Source organism: Muntiacus reevesi, chromosome 11 (genome assembly GCF_963930625.1).
Source record: "Muntiacus reevesi chromosome 11, mMunRee1.1, whole genome shotgun sequence".
Classification (NCBI taxonomy): Eukaryota; Metazoa; Chordata; class Mammalia; order Artiodactyla; family Cervidae; genus Muntiacus; species Muntiacus reevesi.
In genome coordinates this window covers 20,105,837-20,119,974 of record NC_089259.1, presented here as the reverse complement: position 1 = coordinate 20,119,974, position 14,138 = coordinate 20,105,837, and the positions used below count along the sequence as shown (strand labels likewise).

General features: G+C 42.1%; 1 protein-coding gene across 1 annotated transcript in view; it reads right to left on the bottom strand.

Annotated features, from left to right (window-relative positions):
* The window catches only part of VPS36 (vacuolar protein sorting 36 homolog), a 33,024-nt gene extending 23,529 nt beyond the window's left edge, over positions 1-9,495 (bottom strand). Inside the window, exons 1-2 of the mRNA XM_065901885.1 lie at positions 8,682-9,495; positions 394-462 (exon numbers count right to left, since the gene is read on the bottom strand). Of these exons, the coding sequence (XP_065757957.1) occupies positions 394-462; positions 8,682-9,023 (411 nt within the window). The 5' untranslated portion in view covers positions 9,024-9,495. The remainder of the gene's footprint in view (positions 1-393; positions 463-8,681) is intronic.
* Between the last annotated feature and the right edge of the window lie 4,643 nt (positions 9,496-14,138).

Here is a 14,138-nt window from a genome sequence, read left to right as displayed (position 1 = left end):
AGTGACCCAGAGGCAGTTCCCCTCACCATCTAGGTGGAAGCATGCACTTAGCAGCAGGCGTCCTCCTCCTGTTTCTCAACAACAATCAGGGAGACTGAGTTGCTTTAAGGACTGCTGACACTCAAATGTGGGGGAGGATCTGATTTGGGCTTAAAATCCAGGAGTCACCTCCACTCTCTATACAGTAATTACCATCTGTTTCAGGGTTGAATGAGAGGCTAAACCTTAACTCCTCTACCTGCACCCCATGGAGACAGACCATGGGACACACTCTTCTGACATCTGAAAGCAAAAATTTATCGCATCTACTTATAGTTTGGCCAGAAAGAAAAAATGAAAGAAAAGAAATTAGTGACTTAAAACCTAGAACTGATGCAAATAATTCAAACTTACATGATTCTTCTGATCTCTCCAAATTAAACGGTGCGTACTAAGAAGGAGGGTCCCGGGATCAAATTTTATCTAGAAAAACAAGATCATCATAAAATATTAATAACACATCACACAACATGGTCCAGATTTTCTTCCATGAACTGCACAATAGTAAGTCAATCACATAAACATTTTGAAATTAGGTTTGTCATAAGTCAAAGAGAAGCAATGCTACACACTTCATAAGCCTTGCTAAAATTAGGGGAAAAAATTGCAAACCACCTAGCTATGTAACAGTAGGGGAGTGGCTAAATCAGGAGTGATACATTCATACTAGAAATCCAGGCAGAGATGAAAAAGAATGATGAGGTGGAGCTATATAAACTAGCATGAAACTGTAAGACATAGGATGAGAGGTGAAGAAAGCAACCAAAGGATACTGCATACAATGTAATTAGACAAATAGGCAGATAGATATCAATAAACTCCATATTCCTCAAACTACATGTGAGATATATCTATAAATAGACAGATAGATAGATGTGTATATGTACTATGAACACAGATAAATAGTAGAAAAAGGTCTAAATGGGATCGATACTCAATGATCTGTTAATATTATCTCAGAAAAAGTATGAAGGAATGGAAGAAAGAGAAGCAGAGGGCCCTTTTTCAAAACCATATATCTCACTATTGATTGAATTTTTACCATGAGACTGAAGGTGTATAACACTCATATACATTTTTTAAATGGTTTTTAAATAACAAGAAAATCCAGAAAAAGACACAAACCATGCAAAATAAGTGTGGATGGAGATTCAATAAGACACTTGGGTTGCTCAGTAGGGACAAAAAAAAAAACAAAGTAGGATTTATACCTAACACAATGTACCAAAATAAATTCTGGACAGAGTTAAAAAATTGAAAATTAATTTAACAAGTATAAAATTATTTGCATTAAAAATTATAAAAGCACTAGAAAAATCTTAAGAGAATTTTTAAAATCACTTCAGAGGGGAGAAAATCTTTCTAAGGAAAACAGTAAACCGATAAGCATTAGAGGAAAAGAATGAACAATTCACCTATACACACACATACACACACACACACACACAGAGACATACACACAAATTCTTTATGGCAAAAATCACCAAGAGCAAAGATGGCAGACTGAAAGAAACAGTTGTAACTCACATCAGAGACAAACATGTATGTCTCCTTAATATATAAATACTCTTACAAATTAGTAAGAAAATATTCTATAACCCATTAAGACAAATGGGTAAAGACTATTAACAGAAAGTTCACAGAAAATGAACTACAAATGACTCTTAAACAAATTAACTGATGGTTAACCTCACTAATGATAAGAAAAAGGCAAATTGAGATGGACACACTTTCCATCCATGAGACTGGAGAGGTTCAAAAGTTCAGTAATACTGAGCTGCTGAAACACAGGGAAAATAAGCGTTTGCACATATCGCTGGTGGGCAGTGCATTACCACCTGTCAAAAATATAAATACACCAATCCTTTGATCCAATCAATATCTTTCTAGAAATCTATCCCACTGATGAATTTATACACGTGTACAAGGTTACTCATTGTTCTTTAAAAGCAAAAGATAGGAAACAATTTAAATGTCCATCAACAGAGAAATGCACATTCACACAAGGAATGACAATTTTGTCATTAAAAAGAATGAGGAGACTATTTATGTATTTATTGTATTTGATAAAATCTAAAATTATAAGATACATGTATTTGATAAAATCTAAAATTATAAGATACATCTGGCTTCCAGAGTTGTTAAAACGTGTGTTGGGGGGAAGGGGCTTGAGGGGAATGTACATTTAGAATTAATGAAATATGATAAATTCTCTACATAAAGTGAAAAAAGCAAAGTTTCAGAACTTTGTATGCATAGTATAAGTTGATACTTTAAAAGGGAAAAGATTGTATTTTACACAAACACCTGTGTATGACATATATGCATGACTTAGAATGAAGACTAATGGGACTTCTGAGGGGAAACTGGGGGACAAAGTCTCCCTCCGAGAATGGGAGGCAGACTTGTAACTTTTTATTTTTTATCATGGTAGCGTGTCATTTATGCAAAATATAAACGTTAAAATGTTTTTTAACACTATAATACAATCACAAAAAAGCCAGCTAGGTCTTTAGGACCAAACTTTTAATCCTCATAATTTGTTACTATATACTGGAAATATTTTGCAAAGTCAGACATGACTGAGTGACTAACGTACAGGGTGGGTTCTTGATATGCACTGTAAATTATACAAATAAGCAAATTTTGGAGTTGGAACCCAAAAAGACTGAAAAGCCAAACCTCTTCATTTCTGTTGAAAGCAAGAGATACATTGAAAGCTTCTATTCACTCTAATTGCTAGAGAGTAGACTTGGCCATAGGTAGGACATGCTCATATCCTTTTGAGGAGCAGTTATTTCAAAAGATATAAGCTCGATCCTATTTATAAAATAGAAACTCAAAGGAAAGGATTTTAGTAAGGGTCCAGGTTATTACAAATAATAAATATTTTGAGTTTAAAATACTGTGGTTAAACATGTATATCAAGTAAGTAACCAATTAGAACATTATTATATATCATTCTTAAGTAAAAATATTCATAAATGTACTTATATAGGCACTTGACAATGTATTACAAGATACTCCTGATATTAATAAAGAAGAAAGCAACACATAGCATGGTTACCCACACACGTGCATAATCACACAGACAGAATGTGCCAAAAGTAATTGTTTATGGGTAAAGGAATATTGATTATCTCAGGCTACTTCTTTCAGCTTACCCATCTTTAACAACTTTATTATTCATCTAATAAGAAAAGACAAAGGAATTTGTTACAGGCATATATGACTTCATGCAACTCTGAAATGTATGTAAATTATTTTTTATTAAATCACACATAAGCAGAAACACTCTTTTTGCCAGAAGTCCTTTTCTAACACATGGGATTCTCCAGGCAAGAATACTGGAGTGAGTTGCCATTGCCTTCTCCAGGGGATCTTTCCAACCCAGGGATCAAACCTGGGTCTTCTGCATTGCAGGCAGATGCTTGACCATCTGAGCCACCAGGGGCTTCTTCTAATATATAACCAATACTTTTTAACATGAGTTTTAAAAAAAATGGGGTTTTTAAGAGTAAATGGTAAGCACATTTTTAAGAGTAATGGGGTTTTTAAGAGTAAAGGGGTTTTTAAGAGTAATGGTTTTCTAAGAGTAACGCTGACTATACTACTAATATCTTAACATTAGTGATTTTAAATAATATGGTTGACAAGCACGCACGGGAAGAAACCTGCTGTACTGCCTGGCTGAAGACACTCTGAGAGAGATTACTCCACTAAGCACTTCAGCACTTCAGAAAAGTAACATCTGAAGTAACACATACACATTCCTGGCACTTATTTTGGTCTGGCTATGAATGTTTTGGTTAATATGGCAAATTAACCAAATGATTGAGTTCAAGCTATTTTAAAAAAATCTCTTTTTTGCCAATGAGTAAGACTTACCCTTTCCCAGAAGCAAATATTTTGTCAACTTGAGAGTACCTGATGCCACATTACATAGCATGACTAAATAGTCCTGATTAAGAAACTGCACCTTATCTGTCTGAAATCCAAGCATAAGGCTGTGAGTTTAAAGCTGAAGCCAGAGGACGTTTCATTACTATGGGGTGAACAATGTGCACACGTAATGCGTAAAGCGTTGCTGCTGTTAGTGAGGACATTGTGTAACAATCGTTGGCTTCAGGGATTGCAAGGGATTATGAGCTCAAGCCCACAGTCAAGTTCAGGCTGGTTTGTGCTTACCACTCAGAGCTAGAATAATTTCAACTACTTAAAAGTTAGTAGCTAAAATAACTTGGGCATTCGCTGAATAAGCTCTTACTGTTTTGATTTAACATTTCTCTGTCATAAAAGTAATATGCTGTTGAAAAAAATTTTTTAAGTCTGAAAACAAAAATGAAATCATTCATAATTAGACTAGCCAGGATGTGTGGATATAAACTTAAAATGAGGCCATAATATTTATAATTTTATAACTTGCTTTTTTCACTTAGCAGCCTATTGTTAGTCATTCCTCAAGCTGGTTAGGGCATGTCATATTTAATTAACCAAGCCCCATAGTGGACATTCAGATTGCCTCCAATTTTTCCCTATACTGCAGAATAATAAATTATATATATATGCTGTGTGCTGTGTAAGTTGCTTCAGTCATGTCTGACTCTTTCTGACCCAGTGGACTGTAGCCTGTCAGGCTCCTCTGTCCATGGAATTCTCCAGGCAAGAATATTGGAATGGATTGCCATGCCCTCCTCCAGGAGAACTTCCCAACCCAGGGATCGAACTCTCGTCTCTTATATCTCCTGCCTTGGCAGGTGGGTTCTTAACCACTAGCACTACCTGGGAAGCCTGTATCTATCTATCTATCTATCTATCTATAGAGATATGTCTATATCTATCTATACATATAATATTGCTGACATGCACATGTGCATTCATTATAGTTTTTATAGTTTTATGCATCTCTGACTATTTCCCAAGGGTAAATTCCTAAAATTTAGGAAGATCAAACCAGTCAATCCTGAAGGAAACCAGTTCTGAATATTCATTGGAAGGACTGATGCTGAAGCTGAAACTCCAATACTTTGGCCACCTGATGCGAAGAACTGACTCACTGGAAAAGACCCTGATGCTGAGAAAGACTGAAGGCAGGAGGAGAGGGGGACGACAGAGGATGAGATGGTTGGATGGCATCACCGACTCCATGGACATGAGTTTGAGCAAATTTTAGGAGCTGGTGATGGACAGAGAAGACTGGCATGCTGCAGTCCATGGGGTCGCAAAGAGTCGGACACAACTGAGCGACTGAATTGAACTGAAATTCCTAAAAAGTGAAATAGCCAGCTTAAGAAAATACATTTTCTAAATCTTCTAGTATAAGCTGGCAACTTGCCACTTTACACACCACTAACCTTCTTACATTACTTTTTAAATTAGCTGAGGCTAACAGACGCTTCTGTGAATTGAAACAAATGACCTGTCTACAATGCTTACGAAAACAACACATTATCTGGTCATAAGGGGCCCATGAAAACTGTGCCTGTGTAAACAAGCAAAAGGCACCTGGGTGGTGGAAAGAGCAATGGTCTGGCTCCACCATCACCAACTGTGTGACCTTGGACAGACTGCAGTTTTCTCAACCACCCACTGAGGGTCTCGGTGTCCTCATTTTCAGAGGATACGCTATTTCATAAACATATTGCATGTGGAAGATACACATTACGACAGAAAGGGGCTGGCACTGGTGACTGCTGTTTTTGAAGCGCTCCAGCACCCTGAACAAAGCACAGGTTCTGGGAATCTGATCAGCAGAGATTTAACCCCTGGCTCTGTGGTAACTCAGGTTCGATCCCTGAGTCGGGAAGATCCCCTGGAGAAGGGAATGGCAACCCACTCCAGTATTCTTGCCTGGAGAATCCCATGGACAGAGAAGCCTGGCGGCTTATAGTTCATAAGTTCCCAAAGAGTCGGACAGAACTGAGCACACACGCTTCTGGTACTCTACTTCGTGGATCTTAGGTAAATCATGCTGCCTCTGAGAGTTCTCTTCTCGTTCAGTAAAATAGTCACCTCATATGCCCATTGAGAGGATTAAATTATGAAAAGCTTCTGGCACATAGTAGGTACTATGTTTATTCCAGGTTTGCTTGTTTTAATGCATTTCACACTCACAAAGAGCCAGGAGACACATGGTTGAATAGAGAGCATCCACTGGTCTTAGCCCTGCGCCCCCTGGCTGGGGGAACGGGTCGAGGGCAAAGCTGAGAAGGCTGGGAGGTCTGCAGGGCAGCGCTGAGACCAGGGGCCCAGTGAGAGATTCTGAAAGGGCCCTGCTCCCATATGCAAGCTGATGTGCAGCTTCCTGGAATCCTCAGGCCACAGGCCATCTGGACACCTTCCAGCAGAGCGAGGAGGCCAGGACACAAGACTGCCCCTGGGACTCAGTCTGGCCTCAGGTGATATTCGAGAAGGCTCGGCAAGTGACTGAGTAGATCCGGCCTGGGGACCACGGTGCCTTAGAGCTCTGCTTCGACTCCAAGACACGTACACCCCTCCCGCAGCACCCCCAGCTTGCAGAACAGTCAAGAATTCTTGACTAACAACAAGGACCTACTGTATAGCACAGAGAACTATATATCTCATAATAACCTCATTGAAAAAGACCCTGATGCTGGGAAAGATTGAGGGCAGGAGGAGAAGGGGGTGACAGAGGATGAGATGGGTGGATGGCATTATCGACTCAATGGATATGAATTTGAGCAAACTCTGGGAGATGGTGAAGGACAGGGAGGCCTCGAATGCTGCAGTCCATGAGGTCACAAAGAATCTGACATGACTGAGCAAGTGAACAACAAATAACCTGTAATGGAAAAGAATCTGAAGAATATATATATATATATAAAACAATTGAATCACTTTGCCGCACACCTGAAACTGACACAGCGTTGTAAATTAACTAAACTTCAGTAACAAGAATTGGTTATTAAAAAAAAAAAAAAAAAACTGTCTTAAATCAAAAGCATCAACTAAATTTTTCCCATAACTTTTTTCTTAATCCTCGGATACCTATATCTACTTGTCCCAAAAACAAGCAGAAATATAAATAAATAAAGGAAAAACTAAAATTTGCTGATTCAGCAATGGTTTTTTTCATATTCAACTACTAATAGTTTTGATTTTTTATTGTTTTAAAGATATTATAGTTATATTGTGTGTTAGCCAAGATGTCTCTAATTTGCATATTGGAATTAGGTAGAACAACATTGTGGTGATCCGAAAAAGCAAGACAGCCATCAGGGGGTTGACTTTGGAGCTATGTTTGAAGACTAGTTGTGTGGGGAAGTTCCAATCCCCTAAGGTAGGAGAGGTTGATTAAGCTTTCCAGTCACCACAGCTCCAAACGTGGAACCTCGGTTTACAAAAACAAAAACATTTAGCTAATCATGCCAACCAAAAGATGCAAACCCAATTTGAGATCAAGTTCATAAAAGTACCGAAGCAGTAAAAAGAGTTGTTATTTAGTCCATACCCAGTGTCTGCCTCTGCGACCCCAGAGGCTGTAGCCTGCCAGGCTTCTCTGTCCACGGGATCCTCCAGGCAAGAATACTGGAGTGGATTGCCATTCCCTTCTCCAGGGGAATCTCCCTGACCCAGGGATCGAACCCGTGTCTCCTGCATTGGCAGGTGGATTCTTAACCAGCTGAGCCACGGAGGAAGCCAGTAAACAGACTTTCTAAGTCCAAACAAACAAAAGATCTCTACCCAATAATGGAAACATGCAAAAATGCCCTCCAGGAGGCGGGGCACCGGGGTCCCCAGGCAGGTCAGCGGTGCCTCGGGCGGCTGTGTAAGCCCCGCCCTGGAAGGAAGGAGGCCTCCAGCTACTCTCCAGTACAGACCGGAAAAGCCTGGGTCTGGCAAAGAGCTCCAAAGTACAGGAGGAAGTTTCTCTCTAAGGAAGCTGCAAGGAAAGAGAAGGTAGCAGGGGAAAACTTCTGGAAGCTAAAAATGCTGATGAGCAAATTTTTTCCCCCTAATTCCATCTCATACATTTCATTCAGAACAGGATGATCGTTCGTAGTATGACGGTAGTCTCCAGTGAATGTGAACGCGTCCGTGAAACACAGGTAATATTTCTCCTTGCCATCTGCAAACACACCTCTTCACGGTTTACGCTTGGATTACCAGGCACGGCCTGTTCCATCACGCGACACAACAATCAAACCTCCTTTCCAACGTCTCTCCCGGACTCCGAGCAATCAACACACACAGAGCCTCTGGCCGAGGCGCCCCAGGAGAGGCGGGCTTTTCTCTTCGGAAATTCTTTCGGTTCGCCCGGCTCCCGCTACGGCCGGGACCGCCCTGTCCCCCGGGCTCCCCCAGGTCCCGGCGCCCGAAGCCACGCCCGGTTCGGGAGCGCAGGACACGGCGGCCTCGGGACAAAGGCGGAACCGGCCTGGCCGCCGCGATCGGGAGCGAGGACTCGGGGTTCCTTGCCCGCGTCCGCCGTGCCGCCCGGAGCGGGGGTCTCTCCCCGGGCTGGGAGAGGGGCGCCGCCCGCGCGCTCCCCCCGGGAGCCGTTCCCGAGTCGGGCCGGAGCCCGGCGCCGGGCGGGCGTGGACGGCGGGGGCGGCGCCGATCGGCGAGGCCAGCCGGGGAGCTGGGGTCGCGGAGCGAGGCCCGGCCGGCCGCCGCCCTACCTTCTCCTCGCCGTCGTAGATGCGCACCCCCCGCTGCTGGATCACCAGCGTCTCGTTGATCTCCAGGAGGCCGCTGGTCCACACGAAGCGGTCCATGGCCGCCGCCTGGCCGGCCTCCGCCGCTCGCCCGCGCTGGCGCTCCGGGACGGCGAGCCGAGCCGCCGGGCAGCCTGCGGCGCCCCCTGGCGGCGGGCGGGGCGGAGGCCGGCGGGAGGCAGCTGTCTGGCCCCGGAGCCCTGCGGAGCGCGCGCGGCCCCAGGGGCACTCGGGGACGTGGAGACGTGCTTGGTGCGCCCCCTGGCGGTCCATCGGGCACCGTCCCGGTGGGATCGTCCACCCCATCCTTTGTCCTTGTTGAGTCGCTCAGTCGTGTCGGACTCTGCGACCCCATGGACTGCAGCACGCCAGGCTTCCCTGTCCTTCACCATCTCCCGGAGCTTGCTCAAATTCGTCTCCATCGAGTCGGTGATGCCATCCAACCATCTCGTCCTTTGTCGTCCCCTTCTCCTCCTGCCTTCAATCTCTCCCAGCATCAGGTCTTTCCTAATGAGTCGGCTCTTCGCAGCCGGCGGCTGAAGTATTGGAGCTTCAGCTTCAGTCCTTCCAATGAATATTCAGGATTGATTTCCTTTAGGATTGACTGGTTTGATATCCTTGCAGTCCAAGGGACTCTCAAGGGTCTTTGTCCTCAGCCACAAACCCAGAGATTACAAGAGACTTTTAGGGAGCCCAGAACGCAGCTTGAACTTCCTGATTGCACACTATTCCTGCATATTTGTGCCGTTTTCTTGTCACTTCCCAGCATGCTGCCGTGTTCATTAAAGCCTGTCATTGAGAACTTTTTTCCCAGATGAATATTTATGACCTGATTTGTTTTCACACAGCTTCAATCAATATGTAAGTACTATTTTGAGAAAAGAGAAAAAAAGTACTATTTTGTGCCCCACTTTTTTCCCAATTAAAATCCTTTTCATTTAAACATTTCCAGTATTAAGACAGACTTCACAAATTTACTCTAGATAGTATTTCAGGACTATATAGATCTATTATAATTTACCTGTGGATGGTAAATTTACCACAGGTAAATATACCTGTGGATGGCAAACTAGTCCCTGACTGCCACTCCCACCTGCTGGGCCTTGGCATTTCTTTCTCTATCTTGCATTATAAATGAAGCACCTGTATTTGTACTTCTACAACTGATATGTATTTTCCCCTTTAGGATTATTTTCTTAGAGTGTCTTCCCAAAGTAGGATGACTGCTTTTAAGAGTTTGAACCCATGTTTCACAAACCTGCTATATATTGGGAACTTCTTGAGGCAGGATGTAGTACCACCAGCAAATTGTTCTTCATCCAAGCCAAGTTACCCTGGCTACATTAGATATTATCGTTTTTGTTATTTTTTTGCCACTTGACCATTTATTATTATTTTAATTAATTTATTCTAATTGGAGGATAATTACAGTGTTGTGTTGGTTTTGGCCATATATCAACATTAATCAGCCACAGGTATAGATGTGTCCCCCACATCCTGAACCCCTCTCCCACCTCCCTCCCCTCTATTCTTGTTTCTTCTTTTCACTTGCCGCTGAGACAATTTCTCAATACCTTTTAATCAAAAGATGATCTTTGTCCTGAAGAGTGGCTAACAGTGTGGACAACTCCTGCTCAGGAGCTGCAGAATATTCATTTACACCAAAGCGTACAGGTCAGGGGAGGAAGGGGTGTGGAGAAAGAGATGGAGAAGGAGCTGCTTGCTGATGAGGTAGGGAGACAACCAGGAGGGTGTGGGGTTCTGGAAGCCAAGAGAAGAGGGGGTACTGCGAGGAGGAAAGCTGGGCTGTGACAATTCTGCTGATGAGGCAGGTGCTGGAGGACTGATCCCGGCTTTTCTCCTGTGGACATTTTGGTGGCCTTGGCAGGAGTGGTCCAATGGAATGGTGGAAGAAAAAATCTTCATGATCTGATTTTAAATGAGAAAAAGAGGAGGGGACTTATAGACAGGGAGCATAGATGATCCTTTTGAGGAATTTTGCTGCCAAGAAAAGCAAAGAAATGGGTTGGTTTCTTTGCTCAAAAACAGAAGGGGAAGTGAGATTGCGTGAGAGTTAGGCTGGTTTTTGTTATTGTTTTGGCCTTGCCTTGCACCATGTGGGATCTTAGGTCCCTGACGGGGGATCGAACCTCTGCCCCTGCAGTGCCGCACAGAGTCCTAACCACTGGATTGCCAGGGAATTCTCAGAGTCCAGATCATTTCTTGATGCCCTTCCCAGTGATAAATTATATGATCTGAGTTTCTGGAAGATACAGTTTGGCTCATTACAACAAAATGCTTTATCCTACTTGGAAATTTCAACATGGGAAAGGACTGCCTCTGAAATCATCGATTTCTTTTCCAGGCTGTGCATGAGCATCAGCTACTGGAGACCCTAAGAGTGACACAAACTCGGATTGAACATCTGCAAGTCTCATAAAAGATGATTTTCAGAACCTGTGCAAATGAATGTGAAAACTTGTGCTGGGAGACCATGAACGTTCAAATTAACCCCAGAAAAGGATTTTTAAAGCCTAAAATTGGGAAAGTTATCAAAGAGTTAGCAAAAAAAGAAAACCAGAAAACACTTCTGGTCCAAACAGATTCACAGGTGAATTCTTTAAAACCTGGACAGAAAAAAATAATTCTTTTAGCAATTAAAGTTTTCTAGAGCATAAAAAAGGAAAGTTTCCAAATTCTGTTTGTGAAGCCAGAAAAACACTAATCCCAAAACTCAACAAAAATACCACAGGAATCTATACTAAAAAACAGTCACATTAGTATGAATGCAAAAGTTTATATTAAAATATTATTAATAGCAAAAATAAACAGAATAGTAAAAGAATGACAGCGCAATTCAAGTGCAGTTTATCCAAAGAGTACAAATACAATTCAATATTAGGAAAACTATTATTAAAATTTAACCTATTGAATATGTGTATATATATGGCTGAGGCTTCCCACGTGGCGCTAGTGGTAAAGAACCTGCCTCCCAATGCAGGAAACACAAGAGACTCAGGTTCGATCCCTGGGTCGGGAAGATCCACGGGAGTTGGAAGTGGCAACCCACTCCAGTATTCTTGCCTGGAGAATCCCATGGACAGAGGAGCCTGGTGGGCTACAGTCCCTGGGGCCCCAAAGGATCAGAGCACACACAGCACATGTATATGGCTGAGTCCCTTCACCATTCACCTGAAACTACCAAACTTGTTAACTGTCTATACTTCAATATAAAATAAAAAGTTTTTTTAAAAGTTAACAAAAAATTTAACCCACTGATAGACCACAGAAGAAAATTAAATGATCATCAAAGAAATTGTAAAAGACATTTGATGCAATTCAACACTGAGACTCTTGTCCAAAAATGCAGTTGAGCACAAGTTCCTTCCTTCCTTCCTCTCTTTTGGGTTCTTTTATTTATTTAGGTATAATTTATATACAATAAAACTTACCAGTTTTTAATATGCAATTTGATGAGTTTTAACTACCAATACATATGAGAGTGTGTGTGTGTAGCCATTGTGTAGAGAATATTACCATCACACCAGAAAGTTTCCTTGGATCCCTTTGTATTCAAATCCCCCACACATACTTCCTGGCCTCTAAGAATCACTGATCTGCTTTTTATCACTATTGTCTTGCCTTTTCTAGAATTTCATATAAGTGAAATTATAATGTGTGTAGTCCTTTGTATCTGACTTCTTAAACATAATGTCCTGTTTTTGAGATGCATCCATTGTCAGATAGAAAATACATATTGGTCTCTGCCCCAGGTACCTGGCATAGAACTGAAACCCTAGTAAATTCCATAGTGATGACAGCAATAGGAGTATATCTTGTTCTAATGAGAGGACTCTGGGTGGGCTCCTGGATGGCTCCTGAATGAGGGCTGATCACCAGAAAGACCAAGCCATGAATGGAAGCTTAAAATTTTCAGCCCTTCTATTTAGTTTCAAAACATTTCCATCACTTCAAAGTAAAGCCCCTAACACATTGTCTGTCCTAATTTCCCTCTGACTCCAGTTCTTGGCAGCCCCCAATCTGGGCTATGTCTCTTTGCGACCCCTTGGACTGTAACCTGCCAGGCTCCTCTATCCATGAAATTCTCCAGGCAAGAATACTGGAGTGGGTAGCCATTCCCTTCTTCAGGGGATCTGCCCAACCCAAGGATCAAACCCCGGTCTCCTGCATTGCAGGCAGATTCTTTACCGTCTGAGCCACCAGGGAAGCCCTATGTCTCTATGGATTTATCTGTTCTGGATATTTTATGTAAACGGAATCATACCATGTATGTGACCTTTTGTGGCTAGCTTCTTTCATTTAGCATAATGCTTTGGAGGGTCAAGTCACTTTTTAACTGTTCTGTTTTGTTAAACTGTTTTCTGTCACTTAATGGGAATCTCTGGTGACCCAACCTGTCCAGTGAAACTTTAGTAAATAATCAACAATATTCACAATAATATCTAAACAGCAGTGAGGTCTTAGGACTGGTGATAGTGCTGTTTGACTGTTGGTTCTCCCAAAGATGGCCTTAAGTATAGGCAAAGTTACACTAAAAATGGGATATTTCATCAAGAAAAAAAACAAAACTACAAAATATCCCAAACTAACCTCCCAAATTAATTTAGCAAGATTCTAGCATAAAATGCCTGAAGGAAAAAAAGCAGAGAAAGATGGGAAAAACTGACCACAGTTGACAGCCATCTGTGGAGGCCCTCTAACATGGGCAGGGAAGATTGGAATTACATCTTCCTGTCTCTTTCTCCACCTTTAAAATCTGACTGAAACATTCCAGCCAAACCTAGGTTAAATGATCAAGCAAGGCAGAGAAAAGGTATGATCACTGTACTCAAAACCAAAAAGGCACAGCCCAGAACTCTATCTCTCCACCCACTCCTCATCATTCAGAAAACCATCTAGGTCTAAATTATTTCATTTTGTCTCATCCATTAGGTGTTTGTGTTTTATGAAGTTAATATTTTTGGATGAGGACTGAAAGATTATGGCAGCACACTTAAACGTACAAATACACAAAATGCCTATGAGAAACGCTGGTTTTGCCTTCACAGGATTATAAAACAAGGGTTTATCCTCATTTTAAACTTTTCTCTTCCTCTCCTCTTTTTCTGATAATTGTGTAGTACATCTGATAATTGTGTAGTACAGAGGAAAAAGTGAAAGAAAAGTGTTAGTCGTTCAGTGGTGTCCAATTCTTTGCGACCCCTTGGGCTGTGGCCGGTCAGGCTCCTCAGTCCATGACATTTTTAGGCAAGAGTACTGGAGAGAGTTGTCATTTCCTTCTCCAGGGAATCTTCTCAGGGATGGAACCTGCGTCTCTTGCATTGCAGGAAGAGTAGACCCTCATTTCAGTTCCTCTTTGCAATCTGTGCCAACGTGGACGTGTAACTACTGAGCCTGATA